Here is a 20,249-nt window from a genome sequence, read left to right as displayed (position 1 = left end):
ACTAGGCACACTGAACATGTCCAGCATGCCCTATACCACGTGGGGTCCCTCTCCAGTTTTGTTTCATAGAATTAAAATTAAAATAAAAACTAGGAGAAACCCAACTCCGTGGGGTGGTTTGCGGGTTTCGTTAGGACTAATATCCTGCTGTCCTTGGAGAACACCTGTTACAGATAAGCAACTCTGCTTTCTCAGAGGACACATGGGTGAATCTCTAGCTATAGGGTGCTCCCCAACACAAAACGGGACCTGCAGACACCTAACCAGGTGCCGAGCACAATAACAATGGTGCTGTTGGTAACAGAAGGGGGAGACAGCCTGAACACAAACAATGGGCCCTAGGTGGAGAAAGTTGAGTTCTAAACCTCAAATAAGTTCCGAAGGACAGACTGGCTGAACCTACTGTTGAGACGGCCATCCCTATCCAGACAATAGTGAGATGTGAATGTGTGGATAGAACTCCACATCGCAGCTTTACAGATTTCCTCCATGGAAACTGCTCGCAATCGGCCTACTGATGCAGCCATGGCTCTGACAAAATGAGCCTTGACACGATCCCCAAGATGCAGTCCAGGTTGGGCATAACAGAAGGAGATGCAATCTGCAAGCTAATTGGATAGTGTCTGTTTGGCAACCACAAAGCCCAACCTACTCCTACCAAAAAAAACCAAAAAACCAAAAAAACATTGAGTGGACTGTCTATGGCAGTGGTTCTCAACCCTGTCCTGGGGACCCCCCCAGCCAGTCGGGTTTTCAGGATATCCACAATGAATATGCATGAGAGAAAATTTGCATGTTATGGAGGCAGTGTATGCAAATTTTCTCTCATGCATATTCATTGTGGATATCCTGAAAACCCGACTGGCTGGGGGGGTCCCCAGGACAGGGTTGAGAACCACTGCTCTATGGACTTCTGTCTGCTCCACTTAGAAGGCTAAGGATTGCTTGCAGTACAAATTGTGCAGTGCTCATTCACCTTGTTGCGATTGGGGGGCCTGGGAAAGAATGTTGGCAAGATGTTGGTCTAGTTAAGATGGAAGCTCAACACTACCTTAGGCAGGAACTTAGGATATGTAAATAAGACCACCCTATCATGATAAAACTGGAGCTCGCTGATCCTGTGCGCTGAGGTGACCGCCACCAAAAACATGACCTTTAAGGTCAGGTATTTCAGGTCACAGGCGCACAGCGGCTCAAAAAGAGCATTCATCAGCTGAACTAACACCATGTTGAGGTCCCAAGACACAGCGGAAGGCCTTCAATTGAAGGTCTCGCATGAATCTAACAACTATAGGTGTACAGAGATGGGCATATCATCTACACCTTGGTGGTATGCACCAACTGCAATGAGATGAATTCTAATGGAGTTGGTTTTTAAGCCAGCCTCCAACAGGTGTAGAAGGTAATCAAGCAGTTTTTGTGAGGGGCAGGAGAATGGATCTAGGGTCTTTTGCTCACACCCCACAGAAAACCACCTTCACTTCAGTCCACAGGACTTTCTAGAAGGCTTTCTAGAAGCCACCAGGACCCAAGACACATCCTCTGAAACATCAAGCAGCTGCAGGATTAACCTCTCAACATCCAGGCTGTGAGCGACAGGGCCTGGAGGTTGGGATGCCGCAGTCTGCCTTGATCTTGCATGATGAGATTTGTGGAAGACCCCAGACTTAACAGTCTCCGGATGGACAAGTCCCGTTGGAGCGGAAACCAGACCTGTCTCGGCCAATGAGGGACTATAAGGATCATAGTCCCCCTGTCCTCACAAAGATTCAAGAGTCTCCGCCACTAAGGGAATTGAAGGATGTGTGTACAGAAGACCCTTGTCCCAAGGACGGGCAAAGAATCCGAGGCTGGTTTGCTGTCTGACCCGTACAGGGAGCAGAACTGAGGAACTTTCTTGTTGCAAGGGGACGCGAACAGATCTACGTCTGGGCTCCCCCAGAGGTGGAATATCTGATTCGCTACACCCTGGTCCAAGGACCACTCATGGGGTCTGAAGGCTCGATTCAGCCTGTCTGCTACCACATTCTCCATACTGTCCAGGTACATGGCCCTGAGCACCATCCCGTGGGATAAGGCCCATGACCAGATCTAGACCGCTTCCTGACACAGAAGGTACAATCCTGTACCTCCCTGCTTGTTGACATACTATATGGCTACCTAATTATCGGTCTGGATCAGGACAACTTTGTTGAACAGCTGATCTCTGAAAGCCCATAGTGCACACCTGATTGCCAGAAGCACCAGGAAGTTGATTTGACAAGAGTGCTCCTGAGTGAACCAGACACCCTGGATGCTGAGCCCATCTACATGAGCTCCCCACCCCAGGGTGGACACATCTGGGGTTAGGACAAATTGGGTAGGGAGATCTTGAAACGAGACCACCCATTCCAGATTGAAAGTACCCACCACCAGGATGAGTCCTGGAGAGATAGGGTTACTCGAATGCAGTCCTGGAGGCTCTGAGTGGCCTGGCACCACTGCAACCTAGGGTCCATTAGGTTCTGCACATGTGTAAACGTGCCCAACAGCCTCAACATGTGCCAAGCTGACACTTGCTGGCGCTATTGAATCTCTGCCGCAATGATAGTCAATAAGACGGCCCTCTGGAGAGGCAGGAAGGCATTGGCTTGAGCCATGTCTAGTAGGGCTCCTATGAATTCCAACTGAAGTGACGGATTGAGATGGGACTTTGGGTAGTTTAGAATGAACCCTAATGATTCCAACACCGCTGGGATGGCGGTTCGATGTAAACCGCCATCCCAGGCGCCTGTTTCAGTTACACTGTAAACCGATGTGATATCCCGGATGAACGTCGGTATATTAAATAAATAAATAAATAAATAAATAAATAAACAAACAAACAAACACCTGGATGGTCATTCGAATGGATCGGATGGCCGCTGCCCGAGATGTGCCCTTGACTAGCCAATCAGCCAGATACGGGAAAACAGGCACTCCCAGCCTGTGGAAATGCGCCGCCACCACGGCCAGGTATTTTGTGAAAACCCGTGGGGTTGATGCTAGCCCGAATGGCAACACCCGGTACTGAAAGTTCTGTTTTCCCATCACAAATCAGAGATACTTCTTGTGACAGGGGAAGATCTTGAGATCGATGAAGCACAGCCAGTCCCCTTTTTGTAAAAGGGAGGCTCAAGGTGCTCAGGGAAACCATCTTGAACTTTTTTTTTTTTTTTTTTTAGAAACCTGTTCAAGACCCTTGGGTCTAGGATGGGATGGAGTCCTCCTGTCCTATTTGGATTCAGGAAGTACCTAGCGTAGAATCCCTGCCCTCTTTGCCCTAGTGGTATGGGCTCAACCGCCCTGGAGGGAGGAAAGCTCCTGATGCGCTACCGGCCTCCAAAATGGGCATGGAGGGCAATTTGGCAGGACACCTTATAGATTCAATTGGTACCCTTGACAGACAATAAAAAGAACCCACTGGTCCAAGGTTATACTTGGCCACTGGTCCACAAAGAACCGCAGCCCGCCCCTAACTGGAATGTCTACCGTCCTGGGTACAGGCGACCCAGCAAAACTCTGCCCCTGGAGTTGACAGCTGGGACTTGGGGACTCTCTACTGCCTGCGATGGCTACAGGTGCCCTGATGGTGTGGACGGGAGTGAGGGGGCAGAGGATATTATTTCCTTTGGCGAAAGAAAGAATTCCTGGGACCCCTGTCTTGCTGGCCTCCTAGAAGAGGAGGACAGGTCCAGAGTGCTGGCAAAGAGCTGTTGGAGGGTTTCATGGTAGTCACAAAGTTGGACCACAGCCTCCCTCACCCTATCTCAGAAGAGATTCTCCCCAGTACTTGGCACATCAATGAGTCATTCCTGTACCTCTGGTCAGAGATCAGAGGCCCACAGTCATGCCATTCTTCAGGCACCAATTCCCGCTGCAGAGACTCTCGACGCTGTCTCAAATCATCATAGGTTGCTTGGACCTCGTATTTTCCGTACTTCAGCCCTTATGTACCAGCAACATGAGGGCACCAAGGAATGACTCTGGGAGCGCTTGGCCCTCGAGGGTGAATTCGACCACCACAGACTGGTGGGACAGCTGACGCTTACGGAATCCGGCAGTCTTCTTATTGATAGGAGGCACTGTGAGGGGGTGTTCCCATAGCCTCAGCAGCAGCTCCTTAAGGATCTCGTGCAGGAGGACCGCCACGATCTCCTTAGGAGGCTCCCCGAACTGGAGGATATCAAGCATTTTGTGCCTGGCCTACTCCTCCGTTAACAAATGAAATGGGATGGCTTCCACCATCACCCTACTACTACTAAACATTTCTATAGCACTATACGACATACATAGAGCTGTACAAACATACAGAAAAGACAAACAGGACAAGAGACTTGGGGTATAAAACAAGACAATGTTTAAAAAGAAAAGAAAGTTAGTTAACAAGATTGAAAGAAGACAATCAGGCTTAAGATTTAAAAGCCACTTCAAAAAGGGGGATAAACACTGGGGATCCCTAAAAGGCTAGAGGATGGGAATAAATAAAAAAGCGAAATCTAAGAGAAACATGGCGGTAACCTGCACGGAGCGGCAGATACTACCTTGGGAAGCTTGCTGGGCAGACTAGACGGACCATTTTGGTCTTTTTCTGCTGTCATTACTATGTTACTATGTAAGAGAGGAGAGGTAGTGAGGTGCTGCAGAGTGAAGACATTTGTAGGTGTGAAAGAGGAGCCTGAACTGTAGAAAGAAGAACTTGAACCCTCACACACCCTGTGAAGGTCAAGTCCTCAGATGGAGACTTCCTTCGCTCTTCTAGAGGAGACTGGTCTGATGGGCGATCCTTGGAGGACTCCGAAGCATCATCCCCCCAGGGGTCACAGGGGTCCTCATCTTCACTGTAAGCAACAGGGGATGGATCCGAGTGGGGGCCTTCTTCCAGAGGTGCAGATGCTGTTAAAACTAGACAGGGGAGCGGCATGCCTCGGCAAGTCTACCGGTCTCCATGGAGCATCCTTTCCTGAAGGAACCAGCGACAACCACCATATCACAGTAGGGGGAGGCCTCGGTGCCCCACCGGGTACCAACGGTGTCCCGGGAACAGATGCCATCTGGGTCGGCAACGCAGCTGAGCTTCTCCAAAAGCAGTATGAATGCAGGCTCTGGTGCCATCGAAGCCACAGGATCGAAGTCCTGCAGCGCATGTTCTACCACTAGCTTGACTTGGCACCAGGAGGAGGAGCTGGAGCACCATCGATGCCAACACTGACTGTGAGGAAGGAGGGGTGGCCAGATCACTTTTGGCCCCACAAGATGGATTGGTGACTGGCATCAGGACCAGTGGAGACAGTCAAGAACCCCCAGCACTGATGCAGGACTGCCACTCCTCGCTGTGGGGTCATCGCAGCATGAGCCGGTGTGTCCCCATGCCTGCACCATTCATAGACAGGGACCGTTGCCGATACTTCTTTGGCTTCCCTCAATGCTCGGCCCGATCCTTCCCTGGTACCAAGGCTGATCACGAGAAACCCAACGTCCTTGGCCTGGAGATCGATGAAGGCCCCACCGATGTCAATAGCTCGGTGTCCATCGGTGCAGCTCCTTGATCCTTCAATGCTGATGCCGGCATGGACTTCTTCAACCTGAAGAGCTGCTCCATCTTGTCAAGTCAAAGCCAAAGTCTCTATGGGATCATCTGGGTGCATAAATAGTAGCCACGGACATCATGCAATGCCACCAGGCAGAGGACACATATCTCATGCAGATCAGTGATGGACATTGTCCTCAGGCACTGGAGGCATCGCCGAAAACCAGACGAAACAAAAGGGGCAGAAACCGAAAACTATGGTGGTGGGGCATCAATGGCTGGCAGGCACAAATGCACCGTCGCCACGGGGAATCAAAAGCGAAAGGAAACTTACCAGAATCGCTGAAAACCCTGACTAGCAGCACTATGGGAAGGCACAGAGAGGGACCCAGCAAAGGAATAGCATGGAAAAAAACAAACACAAAAACACAAGGTGAAGTTTTCCATAAGGCCAAAAAACAGTTAAAGTGAGCTCATTCACACCAAAAAGCTTACAGCTTCCTGAAAAAGACAGACTGGAGAGGGGCCCCCCCCCCCCCCTTGTGACATAAGTTTTCCACATTGGGGCTCCAACAGATGATGTCACCCATGTTTGAGGACTACCATCCTGCTTGACCTCAGAGAAATACAGAATTTTCTAATAATATGATTTAAAAAAAAAAAATAAAATAAAATAAGTACATCAGAAATAATTTGGACAGGGTTCTGGAAATTTAGGAAGGATCTCCATTTCTGTTGCCTCATAGGGATACGAGTCTGTCATGCTTTTAATAGCTTCAGTGCAGATATATTCAATACCGGAACACGGACCTGAAGGCGAGACTGCCACTTGCTGGACGGAATCTTCAAACTTTTGCCACCGGAGCCCTGCACTTGGCAAAGCGCTGCAATATAGGGTCCCTTTGTAATCCAGACACCAAATGTACTTTTCAGAGACGACCAGACTAAGTATTCCATAACCAGGACCGGAATAACCCATCCAGCTCTCTGCAAGCTAAGCAGCAAAAAATGTATCACAACAGCATCAAGCATTTGAAATTAATGAGATAGCCCAATGCTGCAGTGCCCAACACATTTAGGATTTCTCAATCAGTATTATAGTTTATCTAAGGAGAAAAATTACTACGCACCTGATAATTTCCTTTTCTTTAATAAGAACAGATGGATCCAAAACCAGTGGGTTATGCACCTTTATCAGAGAGATGGAGACGAAGCAAAGCTGACATCACAGTATATACCCTCCTGCACAGACATCAGCTTGCCAATATTCTTTGCAAAAGCCAACTGTGGACAAACCAACAAAACTTGATTATTAACAGATAACCATGACAGCACTCAGCCAATAGGAAAACACTGAGCTCAGACAAGCAGTGTAATAACACTAGTCTAGGGTCTGGAGTAACTCTTTACCAGTAACCCCTGGAACACGCTGCCAAACAGGGGGACAATAGCACAACCATCCAGCAGCCAAGAGCAGGACGGTGGATCCATCTATCCTTATTAAAGAAAAGGAAATTATCAGGTACGTAGTAATTTCTCCTTTCTTATCATATAGACAGGTGGATCCAAAACCAGTGGGATGTACCAAAGCTACTCCCGAACAGGGTAGGAGGCTGCCTGCGGTCCGATCAACAATGTACACGCAACAGTTGTGTTCTCCCAGGCCTGCCCATCTAGGTGGTATTGCCTGGAAAAGGTGTGTAAGGAGGACAACATCACAGCTTGGCAAATGTTGATGGGAGACAACAATCTAACCTCCACCCATGACACTGCCTGAGCCCTTGTAGAAGAAGCCCTAACCTGACTAGCAATGGCTGCATAGCATCCACATACGCAGCTGTGACTACCTCCTCAATCCAGTAGGCTATGAGAAGTATGCCTGAACCAAAATGGAAAAGGAAATCCCCAGAACCCTCTGCGTGTCTTTGGCCTGCCTGGGCTGAATGGACTCTGAGTGACTTACAGAATGTCCCTGGATATCTGTGGAGGCAAGCTGGCACCTGAACAGGGACCTGAACCCTGGAGGGACATCACAACTTATGTAAATGATCCTTTGGGCAGTCATGCAAGTCTCTAGAACCTTCTACCCTGTATTGAATGTTATCTATAAAACAAGGATCACTTTCTGTATACATAGAGATGCTGGTCAGATTGTAAGACGAAGGGCACCCAGTACCCAGCATCTCCCGAGAACACTTATATTGACTAATAAAAAATACATTATACTTTTACTGAGTCTAAGTGTTCTTGTGTCCCTGGCCATAAGCATAGAGTAAGCTTTAACAGCTATCATAGCAAACGACGCAGGCTTGCCCTGTTTACTGCTCCCATGGAGAACAAACAGGCGATCCATCTCCCTGAGAGGTTAAGAAACCTCCAAATACCTCAAGATATGCCTCTTGACATCCAAGAACGTAACAGGCAATATTCCTCCACATCTCTTTCCCTGTCCAGAGACGGCAGAAAAATAGACTGATTCAAGTGAAAAATCAGAGATCAATTTTGGCAAAAAAGGAACTGTACACGCAGCTGTATCGCCCCCAGAGTCACCCATAGAAACAGCTCCCAGCAAGACAAGGCCTGCAATTCAGATTCTTTTTTTTTTTGAATATATCTTTATTGGTTTTCACAACATACAACAAACTTAACTTTCACAAAGAATTTTCACAAGTAACTTTCTTAGAAGAAGAAACCCCCCCCCCCTCCCCACTAGAGACCAAAACAGTTCAAGTCGGCAAAGGGTCCTAAACTAGTCCAGAAGAAAAATTTTTCCTCTCTCGTCCTTTCTGGGATGGCTGTTTCGTCCGTAAGTAGGGTGTTATAGCCATTCGGTATTTCCAAGTAGGTCCCTCGTGCTGCGCCATCTGTGACATAAGGAAAACCGGCGATCTCCATTTGTGGTCAGGAAACCGGTAAGAATCCCACCTTAGGGGCTAGATACTCTGTAAAACCAGCCCAGATGGAGCTAGTTAGTACAGACTTCTTTGGAGTGTGTTGAGTGAGTATAGCATGCTCCATAGAGCACAAGAGTACCAGCCGCCTGAACCATTCTTCATGACTAGGTCTCTCAGTTTTTATCCAATTTTTTAGGATGGTTTGTTTACCCACCAGACCTGCTCGCATAACAAAATAGATGTCGGGAGTGGACAGGTGGGGACGCTTCGACTCTGCCATCCCAAACAGCCACAGATTTGGGTCTGGTGGTAGTGTCTTCCTCAGAATAGTTGAACACGTACTAACTATACGCTTCCAGAAGACAGCAATCTCCTGACACTCCCAGAAACAGTGGAAATAATTGCTATCAAAGTTTGCACATTTCGGGCATTGAGGTGATTGTGCAACCCGCATTTTATGGGCTCGGATCGGGGTAATTTAACTCATCCAGAGAAATCTGTACTGCGTTTCCTGCAAACAAACATTTTCCGAGATCATTTTCATATCTGTAAAACATTTTTCAAATTCAATATACGTTAATGAGAATAAAGCCCATGCCTGCCATCGGGGATAGAGCATTTTTAGTGGTCGGGAATCTGCATACTCCGCTATTTCTTTGTAAAAATGGGACACGGAAGGTTTTACCATCCCTCTGTATTGGACTAAATCTCTCAGCTGATTTCGAGAGGGTGAGTCATCCTTAGGGTGCAATCTATGTTTTATGAAGTGGGATACCTGTATATATGCAAACATATCCGAGTCGGGTATGGCATATCGTTGCTGGAGAGTTTGGAAAGAACAGAGGGCTCCAGTTTGTCTGTCTATAAGGTCTGAGAAATATGTAAGGCCTAGTTGGTGCCAATGCTGAAAACTACTCCCGGTTTTTCCCGGCAGAAATAAGTCATGCCCCCTAATGACAAGAAACTGGTCTATTTGGGTTTGTTGGTGACCCAATTCACAGAGCATCCGCCAGGCCTTTCTGCATGTCCATAACAGGATCTGCGGTTTTATATGATAGGGGACTAGGTGAGTGGGGTGCAATATTAGAGGATTTAGCGACTGGACCCCATACCACTCCACCAAGCACGCATATGGGGTAAGCATGGATGTAGCCCCCAGCCAATCCCTAATGTGTCGTATGGAGCAAGCCAAATTGTAAAACATCAGGTTTGGGCATCCCAATCCCCCCCTCTCTGTTGGGGTCATCAGGGTCGATAATGCAAGCCGCGCTCGTCCTCCTCGCCAGAGAAAACCCCGCAGCGCTCCCATCAGTCGTTTGTGATCTGTTTTGGAGATCCACAGCGGGGCCAATTGGAGGACATAAAGCCATTTTGGGACGAGAACCATTTTGAAAAGTTGGATTCTCCCCACCAAGGATAATGGTAGCTTCGTCCACCTCCGAAAAGCAGACAATGTGGTCTCCATCAGTGGCTGAATGTTTCTCGTATAGAGATTGGAAATTTTTAATGGGATATGCAGGCCCAAATATTTATCTCTTTTTCCGCCCATCTAAGAGGGAAATCGGAACCCCATTTCGCCCTTAAGGTGCCTATAACATCCAAAGCTTCCGATTTAGTATAGTTTATTTTTAGGCCTGCAAACGAGCCATAAAGGTCCAAAATATCGAGGACAGCTGGTAGAGAAAAAGAGGGCTGTGTGAGATAGACCAGAAGGTCATCTGCAAAGCCCGCTATCTTAAAGACATGATTTGGGCCCCCAAAACCCTTCACCCTTACACTGCCATCTATCTTCCGTAAGAGGGGATCCAGAGCCAGAATTCAGATTCTTTATGCGCTGAACAAATTGCCACAAGAAATACCGTTTTCTAGGTCAGTAGCCTCAAAGATAGGCTACACAGTGGTCAAAAATTGAGGCCTTCCAAAAAAATCCAAAACTAGATTGAGACTCCAAAAAGGCAACAGTAAATGCAAAGGAGGAAGAATATGCTTCACTCCCTTTTAAGAATCTGGGTCCCTATTGGGGAGACCCGCAGCAGATCTAGGTGTACTCCGATGCTTACCCACAGCACCAGGGCATGCGGAAATCCACAGCCTGCAATCCTGACCTGTTACGATTGGCCTAGGCAGAGGACTGCACCTGAAGAAAGGACTGCAGTCCTTGAAATAAATTCTACCTAAGAAAAGGCAGTGAGATCCATGCCAAAACCAGGGGGCATCGGACCTGCGCCCCCTGAACTACCTTCCCCTGATGATGAACCAGTTAGGGGAGCACCAAAATCAGGTGACACCTCTGGCAGCTCTTTTTCCATTCCTGCATCAGGCTGGGAAGAATCGGGCTTAGTAAAATCAGATGGAGGCAATTTTCCCTGAGCCTCCAAACAGCACTGACACAAGTTAGAGGGAACACCTGTCTGGGATCCCCGAATATGACAAGCAACACAAAAGGCAATGTGCTTAGGCTTCTTTGCTATGGGCGCCATAAATCTGTCAATACGCCCTAACATTGTCTGATAAGAATGTGCCTGAAATTTAGTTGTCCAAAAATTAGGTGCTCAACATTGTGCCTCGATAAGCGCTCAAACTGAGCTCCTACCATGACACTTCAGATAGAATGCATAAATAGTGCATGTATGTGTGCACCCAGGTAGACGCTCCTATGTGCCCAACACGGCACCCAACTAGGTGCACAATCTACACACACAACTGGACGCACAAGCACGAACAGACGCAACTGAAGAGGGTAGCCTTATGCCCAGGAAAAAAAAACCATGCGAAAATGCCGCCACAGCCTACCATGGGCGAACAAGACAAGCCTGAGAGTGGGGCCTAGCCAAAAGGGTGCTCAACCTGCCCACATCCCTTAAGCTCCCCCAGGAGTGGGAAAGAACTTTGGATTGGTGCGCTGAGCATGGAGACCAGGAGGAAGAGGAATCCCTACTGAACTCCCCCTACTTCTCTCCTCTTTTTTTTTTTTTTTTAAGTCACTTTTTACCTGGGCTTAGCCCGTCCCGGTTGAGTACAAGGTCAGTCTCTGGCTGCGGGGTAGAGGGCAAGGACCTTCACCGCCGCACTTGGCTTCCTGCACCTGCTTGCCTTTCAGCTGGGTATTTTTTTTTTTTTACACAGCTAAGTCCTTGCCGGCTGAAAAACCAGCTACCGGACCAAGGCACTCATCTGAGGGAGGGATCCAAAGATATCACCTCTGGAATTCTCAACTGAGGGTAAGACCATAAGGTATCATCTCAGGAGAGTGGGGTGAATAAATCTCCTTCTCTTCTAGTTTGAAAATTTTTTTAAGGAATCCACAAGTAGGGAGGTGCACGTTCACCATCTGCTGGAGACAGAGAATACTGGCAGGCTGTCAGTCCAGAAAAGTGGGTTGTGTATCCCTACCAGCAGGTGGAGTCAGAGAACAATTAGAACTTTGGGCACTGCTACATAAGAGAATGCCACCTGCAGTCACTCAGTATTGACCTGTACCCAAGCCCATGCTAACAGAAATAAATAACGAAGGGTAGCACCCAACCAAATTTCCGGACTACCACTTTGTCGCTGGCAAAAACCAGACCGAACAACTGCTAAAAACTGCTCCATTAATCATGTCTGCAAAAAAGGGGCTTCAACAATAAAAAAAACTTAAGCAGGTTCTGACCAAGACAGTCTTTCGGTATCTGAAGAAAGAAGTGGGCCTCTGGACTGATCTGTGGTATTATAGGAATGAAAATTAGCAGGTAAGAACCAATTTTCATTTCCTGAACATACCCAGATCAGTCCAGAAAAGTGGGATGTACGTACCCAAGCTACCCTACAATGGGCGGGAACCCGAAAGACCCACACGAAGCATACTCTCCCTGAAGGACGGTTCATCAGAAGCCTTAACGTCCAATCGGTAATGTTTCGTAAAAGTGTGAATAGACAACCAAACCTCCGCCCTACAGATCTCCTGAGGCGACAGTAACTGACACTCTGCCCAGGAGGTAGCCTGAGCCCTAGTAGAATGAGCTCTGAGACCCAAAGGCACCTGACGCCCTCGGGCTATGTATGCCGCACAAATGGCTTCCTTAATCCACCGAGATATGGTCGCCTTTAACGTTTTGTCCCCCTCTTCTTTGGGCCACCAAAGAGAACGAACAAATGATCAGAACGTCTGAAGTCATCGGTAACCTCCAGATAATGCAATAAGGCGCACTGCACATCCAAAAGATAAAGGTCTCTGTTCTGAGAAGATTCCTGGGACCAGTTAGGGAACCCTGGAAGCTCCACAGTTTGATTGATGTGAAAGGCTGAAACCACCTTAGGGACAAAGGACGGAACCATACGTAACGATACCCGAGCGTCGTAAATCCGAAGAAAAGGATCGCAACAAGACAGCGCCTGCAACTCTGAGATCAGACGGGCCGAGCAAATGGCCACCAAAAACACCGTTTTCAAAATCAGATCTTTCAGGGGAAACTCCACGAAGAGGCTTGAAAGGAGCGCCACATAGAACTCGCAGGACTAAATTCAAACTCCAATCCGGACACACCGAATGGATGGGAGGGCGCAAATGTTTGACCCCCTTAAGAAACCGAGCAATATCCGGATGCGCTGCCAGCGAACAGCTGTCAAAGTTTCCCCGCAATGCACCTAGAGCTGCAACTTGTACACGAAGGGAATTGAACACCAAGCCCTTAGTGAGGCCCTGTTGCAAAAAGTCAAGTACCCAAGGAACATGCATCGCTAAAGGGTCGCAAGAACGCTGATGACACCACGTCTCAAAAAGCTTCCAAATTCTCACATAGGCCATAGAGGTGGCTGGATGTCTCGCCTGTAGGAGGGTGTTCTGAATAACCCCTCAAGCGTAAACGTTGCCTCTCAAAAGTCAAGCCGCGAGAAAGTAGTGATCCTCTTGATCCGAAAATATGGGCCCCTGACGGAGCAGATGCGTTAGATGAGCCAGCTGAAGTGGACCCTCTAGAGCCAAGCGTACCAGATCCGTGAACCATGGATGACGTGGCCACTCCGGCGCCACCAAAATCACCCTTCCCTGGTGCAGCTCTATGTGACGGAGAAGCCGACCTATGAGGGGCCAGGGCGGGAAGGCATACAGCAGAATTCCCGTCAGCCAAGGACACACGAGAGCGTCTATGCCCACTGAGCACTGTTCTTGGTGACAGCTGAAAAAACGAACTGTTTTGCATTCGCCTGCATTGCCATCAGATCCAACTGAGAAGTTCCCCATCTGGCGCAAATGAGATTCCACGCCTTGAGAGATAGCTCCCATTCCCCTGGGTCTAGTTGCTGACGGCTGAGATAATTGGCTTGCACATTTGTTTATTTATTTGCACATTTTTATATACCGAAGTTTAGCCAGGGCCTTCACTCCGGTTTACATTTGAAACAACATATTACAATTACATTTGTAGAGGCCATTGGTAACAAGAAACAAACATGACAGTAAACTGGTATACCTATGATTTGTAAGAGTTTTATATTCGATTCTCTTTTCTATTGGCAGCCAGTGTAGGCTTTTTAGCACTGGAGTGATGTGGTCAGATCTTTTGTGACCGGTGAGGATTCTGGCTGCTGCATTCTGTAGCAGTTGGAGTGGCCGAACGGTGGATTCGGGTAGGCCTATCAGTAGGGAGTTGCAATAGTCGACGCTGTTGAATATGAGTGATTGTAGAATGGTTCTGAAGTCTGGGTAGTGCAGTAGGGGTTTTAGGTGTTTGAGGATTAGTAACTTGTGGAAGCCTTCCTTGATTTTCAAGGTGATGTGTTTTTTGAGGTTAAGTTCTGGGTCTAACCACAATCCAAGATCTTCCACCTTATCCTTTAATTTGATGTATGCGTTGTCAGTTTGTATGGTGAGATTCGTATTAATTCCGGAGTGTTTTTTTTTCGAGTAGAATACATTCAATTTTGTCCATGTTTAGACATAGCTTCATGCGGTTTAGCATAATTCTTATAGTGTCGAGGTATTTGGCAGAATTTTTCAATGCGTTTTCTATTGTATTAGTTACGGCTATGATTAGTTGGATGTCGTCAGCGTACATGTAGTAAGTTATGCCAAGACTCGTGAGGAGGTTGCAGAGGGGCAGAAGGTAAATATTGAACAAGGTGGCTGATAGTGCAGATCCTTGAAGTACTCCAGTTTCAAGGGGTATGGCTTCTGAGTAGTGGTTGTTGATGTTTTCTTTGAAGTGTCTGTTTTTAAGGAAGGATGTGAACCAGTCCAGAGTTTTGCCGGATAGGCCAATGTCTGTTAGTCTGGAGATTAGGATTTTGTGATCTACTGTGTCAAATGCGGCGGAGAGGTCGAGTAGGATAAGGATGACTTTATGGCTGTTGTCGAAACCTCTTATTATTGTATTTGACAAATTGAGTAGTAAGGTTTCAGTGCTATGATTTTTTCTGAAACCCTGTTGTGAGGGGTGTAAGATGTTGTTGGTTTCGAGGTGATCATTGAGTTGTTTGAGTGCTGCTTTCTCAGTTAGTTTGGCAAGGAGAGGTAGGTTCGATATTGGGTGGTAGTTGTTGAGATCATCGGGGCTGAGGTGCTTTTTTTTGATTATGGGTTTGATTGTTGCAACTTAATTTATCAGGAAGTTCGCCTTCTTCGAGAGATTTATTTATTATGGCAGTAATGGGTGGGGCAATGATATGTACTATTTCCTTGAGGGAACGAATCGATATTGAGTCGCGTTCATGGCATGCTGGGTTAAGGCTTCTCAGCAGTTTCTCTATTTCGGTTGTAGAGATGGGTTCAAAAGTGGGCCAGGGTATCAGGTTTTTGAGGGTTGGTTGGTCGCCTAAGTTTGTGTTATTGTTGAAGTTTTTTGTTATCTTGCTGATTTTATTTTTGAAAAACAGTGTAAGGTCTTGGCTTAGGTTTTTGGTTTGAGGTGTGGGACTGTTGTTGTTGTTTGATATGAGGTTGTTTACTATGTTGAAGAGTGATTTGGTGGTGTTTGCTGAGTTTTTTATTTTTTTTACTGTATCCTCTACTTCCGCGTCATGGGATGTAGCAATGCCCTTGAGATGGCGCTCCGCCCAGATGAACAGAAGATGTGCCTCCAGTGCTACGGCAGGACTTCGAGTGCCGCCTTGCCGGTTGATGTACGCCACCATTGTCGCATTGTCCGAGAAGACTCGCACCATTCTGCCCTGGGAAACGCCTGCAGGGCCAGACGTATAGCCCTGGTCTCAAGCCAGTTTATGGACTAGGATCTTTCCATCGCTGACCAGAGCCCTTGGACGTACCAGTCGGCACACACCGCCCCCCCAACCTGAAAGGTTGGCATCGGTGGAGATTATCAGCCAATTCGGAGTGTCCAAATCCACCCCCCGTTCCAGATTGTCCAGTGACAGCCACCATGACAGACTGGCTCTGGATTCTGGAAGTAGAGGCATTGGTAGATGGAATTGCTCCAACACCGGGCTCCAGCGAGACAAAAGCGCACACTATAAAGGTCTTAAGTGAATGAACGCCTAAGGAACCAAGTCAAGGTTGAAGCCATGGAGCCCAGGACCTGAAGATGATGCCACACTGTGGGACTGTTCCTTCGAAGAAGGGAATGTATTTGTTCCTGCAACTTCCCTATTCGGTCCACCACTAGAAACACTTTGCCCAGCAAGGTATCGAATTGTGCTCCGAGGTAAATCAACTTCTGAGTGGGTTCCAAGCGAGACTCTTCTGCACATTGATTACCCAACCTAGGGATCACAATGTGAACGTCACCATGTGCACTGATCTCTCGCAGTCCTCCCGAGACTTCATGCGAATCAACCAGTCGTCCAGGTAGGGGTGGACCAAGATTCCCTCCTGACGAAGGAAGGCTGCCACCACCACCTTGGTGAATGTGCGAGGGGCTGTTGTGAGACCAAATGGGAGGGCTCGAAATTGGAAGTGTTGTCCAAAGACCTTGAACCGCAGAAACCTCTGGTGATTCAGCTGGATTGGAATGTGTAAATACGCCTCCATGAGGTCCAGAGAAGTGAGAAACTCCCCTTTTCGAACTGCGGCTATCACTGTCCTCAGGGTTTCCATACGAAAGCGAGGAACCCGAAGGCAACGGTTCACCTTCTGCAGATCGAAGATGGGCCGAAATGTCCCCTCCTTCTTGGAGACCACAAAGTACACGGAGTACCGATCTCGTCCCTGTTGAGCCTCCGGAACTGGGACAATAGCTTTAATCTTGAGAAGTCGTTGTAAAGTCACCCAGATCGCCTCTCGCTTACTACTTGAGGCCACTCGGGACTCCATAAAAACCTCCCGGACCAGGCGGGAGAACTCCAGTGCACACCCGTCTTTGATCACTTCTAAGACCCAGCGGTCTGATGTAATTCTTGCCCATTCCGTGTAAAAGTTGGATAATCTGCCTCCAACAGCTTCGACGACAGAATGGGTGCTCGTGGGTTCATTGGGGTTTTTATTACTTTCTGCACCAAGATGTCCCGAATCTCTTCCGGGCTGGCGACCCCATCGAAAGGACTGCTGGTACCCCTAAGCAGGAGGTGTGGAGTATCTACCCGCTCTGAAGCGGCAAGAGTCCTGAAACCTAGTTCGAGGAGGGAAGACTTTCATAGAAGATCTTTTATCTTCCGGCAACCGATTGCCCTTGGATTCGGCAAGCAGCTTTACTAGCTGATCCAGATCCTCCCCAAACAGGAGCTTGCCCTTAAAGGGTAGATTACAAAGCTGAGACTTGGAGGACAAATCTGCCGCCCAATTTCGCAGCCAGAGGAGACGCTGCACTGACACCAAGGACACCATACCTCTCACCAAGGTCCTCACCAGATCATACAAAGCATCTGCAACATAAGCGATGCCTGCTTCTAGGCGGGCAGACTGCAGAGCCCCACTGTCGCCCATACCAGCCCCAGCAGCTGACTCCTGGACCCAACACAGACAGGACCTCTGCATAAGACTAGCGCAAACCGCCGCCCAAAGGCTTAGCGCGGCAACCTCAAATGCTCCCTTCAACTGGATCTCCAGCTTGCGGTCCTGCATATCCTTAAGGGCAGCCACCTCAGCAACCGGGATACTGGTCTTTTTCGTGACTGCCAAGACCGTGGCGTCCACCTTTGGAATCTTCAGTAAATCCAGATCATCAGACGATAACGGGTACAGTTTCGCCATAGCTCTGCCCACCTTCAAGCCAGATTCTGGAGACTCCCACTCCCGGGTCACTAGTTTGCAAACCTTCTTAGGCAGAGGAAAAGATATTGTGGGACCCCTAATGCCATTGAGGACTGGATTGACGCCCTCATTGTCAGACTCTTTTTGAGAAACCTTAAGTTCCAGAACTTCAAGGACCTGGGGAATAAGGGGTCTTAACTCATCCCGCTTGAACAAATGCATTACGCTGGAGTCATCCCCCTCTGCAGGGGAGTCACCGGGCTCCTCTGGATCATCAGTATCCACATCAGCTGGATCTGGCCGTGGATCCGGGTCTGTCGCCCCTACTACCCCAGAAGCCAGCGTCGCCCCAGACCCCGGGATCGGATCTCACGTACCCTGGGGAGAATTCCCCCCGTGGGGTGAGCCTAATCAGAGAGGTGCTGACGAGGTTCCATACTCTGACCTCTTTTCTCAGGCGGGTCCGAACCTGCCCCCAGGAGACCAGGCCACTTTACTGCCGAGTGTTTCCTTGCCAGGAAAGCCTGGTGCATAAGGAGGACAAATTCTGGGGAAAACCCCTCCGGGTCCCCCTCCCCCACTGGAGAGTTGGCTGGGATGATATCATCAGTTCCCCCGGTGAGGTCTTCCCTCACCGGGGCTAGAACAGGCGGAGTCTCCTCTTCCTGCAAAGCCGAAGGCGAGACAGACGTTCCCTCCCTGAGGGAGGAAGCAAGAAGCCCTGAAGAGCCCTCTAATCCCGGGGAACACGCTGCGCATAAGGAGGCTGCATCTAACGCCTGGCCGCGTGACCCACACGCACGGCAAGCCTGCGATTCTGTTTTCGGTCCCATCCGCAGCAGCGCGCAAATAGTCTGAAGTGAAATAGAAAAGGGCGCGAATAAAAAAAGAAACACTTGGAGCTGCGACACGGAGAAAATTTCAGTCAGGTAGGACCAGAAAAAACACAAACTTTTTGTGCTGCGGGCTAAGAGACTACCGGCTGAGGAGAAGAAAACGCGCGCAGCCGTGCCATGGGAAAGGAGCCTGTCTATAGTGAAATCGCAAGGCCCCCAGCAGGGAAGCGGCGAGTAAACGAGGCACACGGAGAAAAACTCACCCTTGCCCTCAGAAAACGACCTGGAGCCCTGGAGCTGAGGGAAACACTGCTGACAGCTTCCCCGGTTGGCCTTAAAAGACCTGGTTCCCTCCTGCACCTCTCCTTACCTTAGCACTGAAGACTGTCAGTCAGCTGCAGTGAAAACAGCTTTTTTTTTTTTAAACTTTATCAAGACACAGAGAAAAGCTGTTGCAGGAGACAAGGGAGCAGCTGTAGCAGAGGCGGTGGTGAGTAGCCAGGAGCCCCTGGTCATCAGACACTGAACTGTGGCGGGCGAAACCCTGACAGGAATATCCAATTTCCCGGAATACCTGGCTTCTAATGAGGGATGGCCCACGAAGGCGCCTAACACCTCAGGAAGCGACCGTAAACCAAAAAATTAAATTCAAACTAACTAAATAAAAAATATAACTAAGACTGCAGGTGTGCATCTGTACCACCCGCTGGAGTCAGAAAAATACTGAGTGACTGCAGGTGGCACTCTCGTTATGTAGCAGTGCCCAAAGTTCTAATTGTTCTCCGACTCCACCTGCTGGTAGGGATGCACAACCCATTTTTCTGGACTGATCTGGGTATATTCAGGAACATGTAGATAAAGGTGAACTGGTAGACATAGTATATTTGGATTTTCAGAAGGGGTGTGACAAAGTTCCTCATGAGAGGCTTCTAGTAAAAGTAAAAAGTCATGGGATAGGTGGCAATGTCCTTTCGTGGATTACAAACTGGCTAAAAGACAGGAAACAGAGAGTAGGTTTAAATGGACAATTTTCTCAGAGGAAGGGAGTGGGCAGTGAAGTGCCTCAGGAATCTGTATTGGGACCCATACTTTTCAATATATTTATAAATGATCTGGAAAGAAATACGACGAGTGAAATAATCAAATTTGCAGATGATACAAAATAGTTCAGAGTAGTTAAATCATAAGCAGATCGTGATAAATTGCAGGTAGGCCTTCAGATACCGGAAAATTGGGCATCCAAATGGCAGATGAAATTTAATGTGGATAAGTGCAAGGTGATGCATATAGGGAAAAATAACCCATGCTATAGTTACACAATATTAGGTTCCATATTAGGAGCTACCACCCTAGAAAGAGATCTAGGCGTCATAGTGGATAACACATTGAAATCGTCGGTGCAGTGTGCTGCGGCAGTCAAAAAAGAAAACAGAATGTTGGGAATTATTAGAAAGGGAATGGTGAATAAAACGGAAAATGTCATAATGCCTATGTATCGCTCCATGGTGAGACCGCACCTTGAATACTGTGTACAATTCTGGTTGCCGCATCTCAAAAAAGATATAGTTGCGATGGAGAAGGTACAGAGAAGGGCAACCAAAATGATAAAGGGAATGGAACAGCTCCCCTATGGGGAAAGACTAAAGAGGTAAGGACTTTTCAGCTTGGAGAAGAGATGGCTGAGGGGGGATATGATAGAGGTGTTTAAAATCATTAGAGGTCTAGAATGGGTTAATGTGAATCAGTTATTTACTCTTTCGGAAAATAGAAAGACTAGGAGGCTCTCCATGAAATTAGCATGTGGCACATTTAAAACTAATCGGAGAAAGCTCGTTTTCACTCAATGCACA

At 48.0% G+C, this 20,249-nt stretch overlaps 1 protein-coding gene across 4 annotated transcripts in view; it reads right to left on the bottom strand.

The window, feature by feature from the left end:
* Positions 1-20,249, bottom strand: part of TECPR2 (tectonin beta-propeller repeat containing 2) — a 181,856-nt gene that overhangs the window by 110,941 nt on the left and 50,666 nt on the right. For all 4 annotated transcript variants that reach the window (XM_029597970.1, XM_029597973.1, XM_029597971.1 and 1 more), the window contains one exon: positions 6,359-6,542. In XM_029597970.1, coding sequence (XP_029453830.1) covers positions 6,359-6,542 — 184 coding nt within the window. The remainder of the gene's footprint in view (positions 1-6,358; positions 6,543-20,249) is intronic.

Source organism: Rhinatrema bivittatum, chromosome 4 (genome assembly GCF_901001135.1).
Source record: "Rhinatrema bivittatum chromosome 4, aRhiBiv1.1, whole genome shotgun sequence".
In the NCBI taxonomy this organism is placed as follows: Eukaryota; Metazoa; Chordata; class Amphibia; order Gymnophiona; family Rhinatrematidae; genus Rhinatrema; species Rhinatrema bivittatum.
The sequence above is the reverse complement of the archived record's forward strand: the minus strand, read 5'-3'. Positions and strand labels throughout refer to the sequence as shown.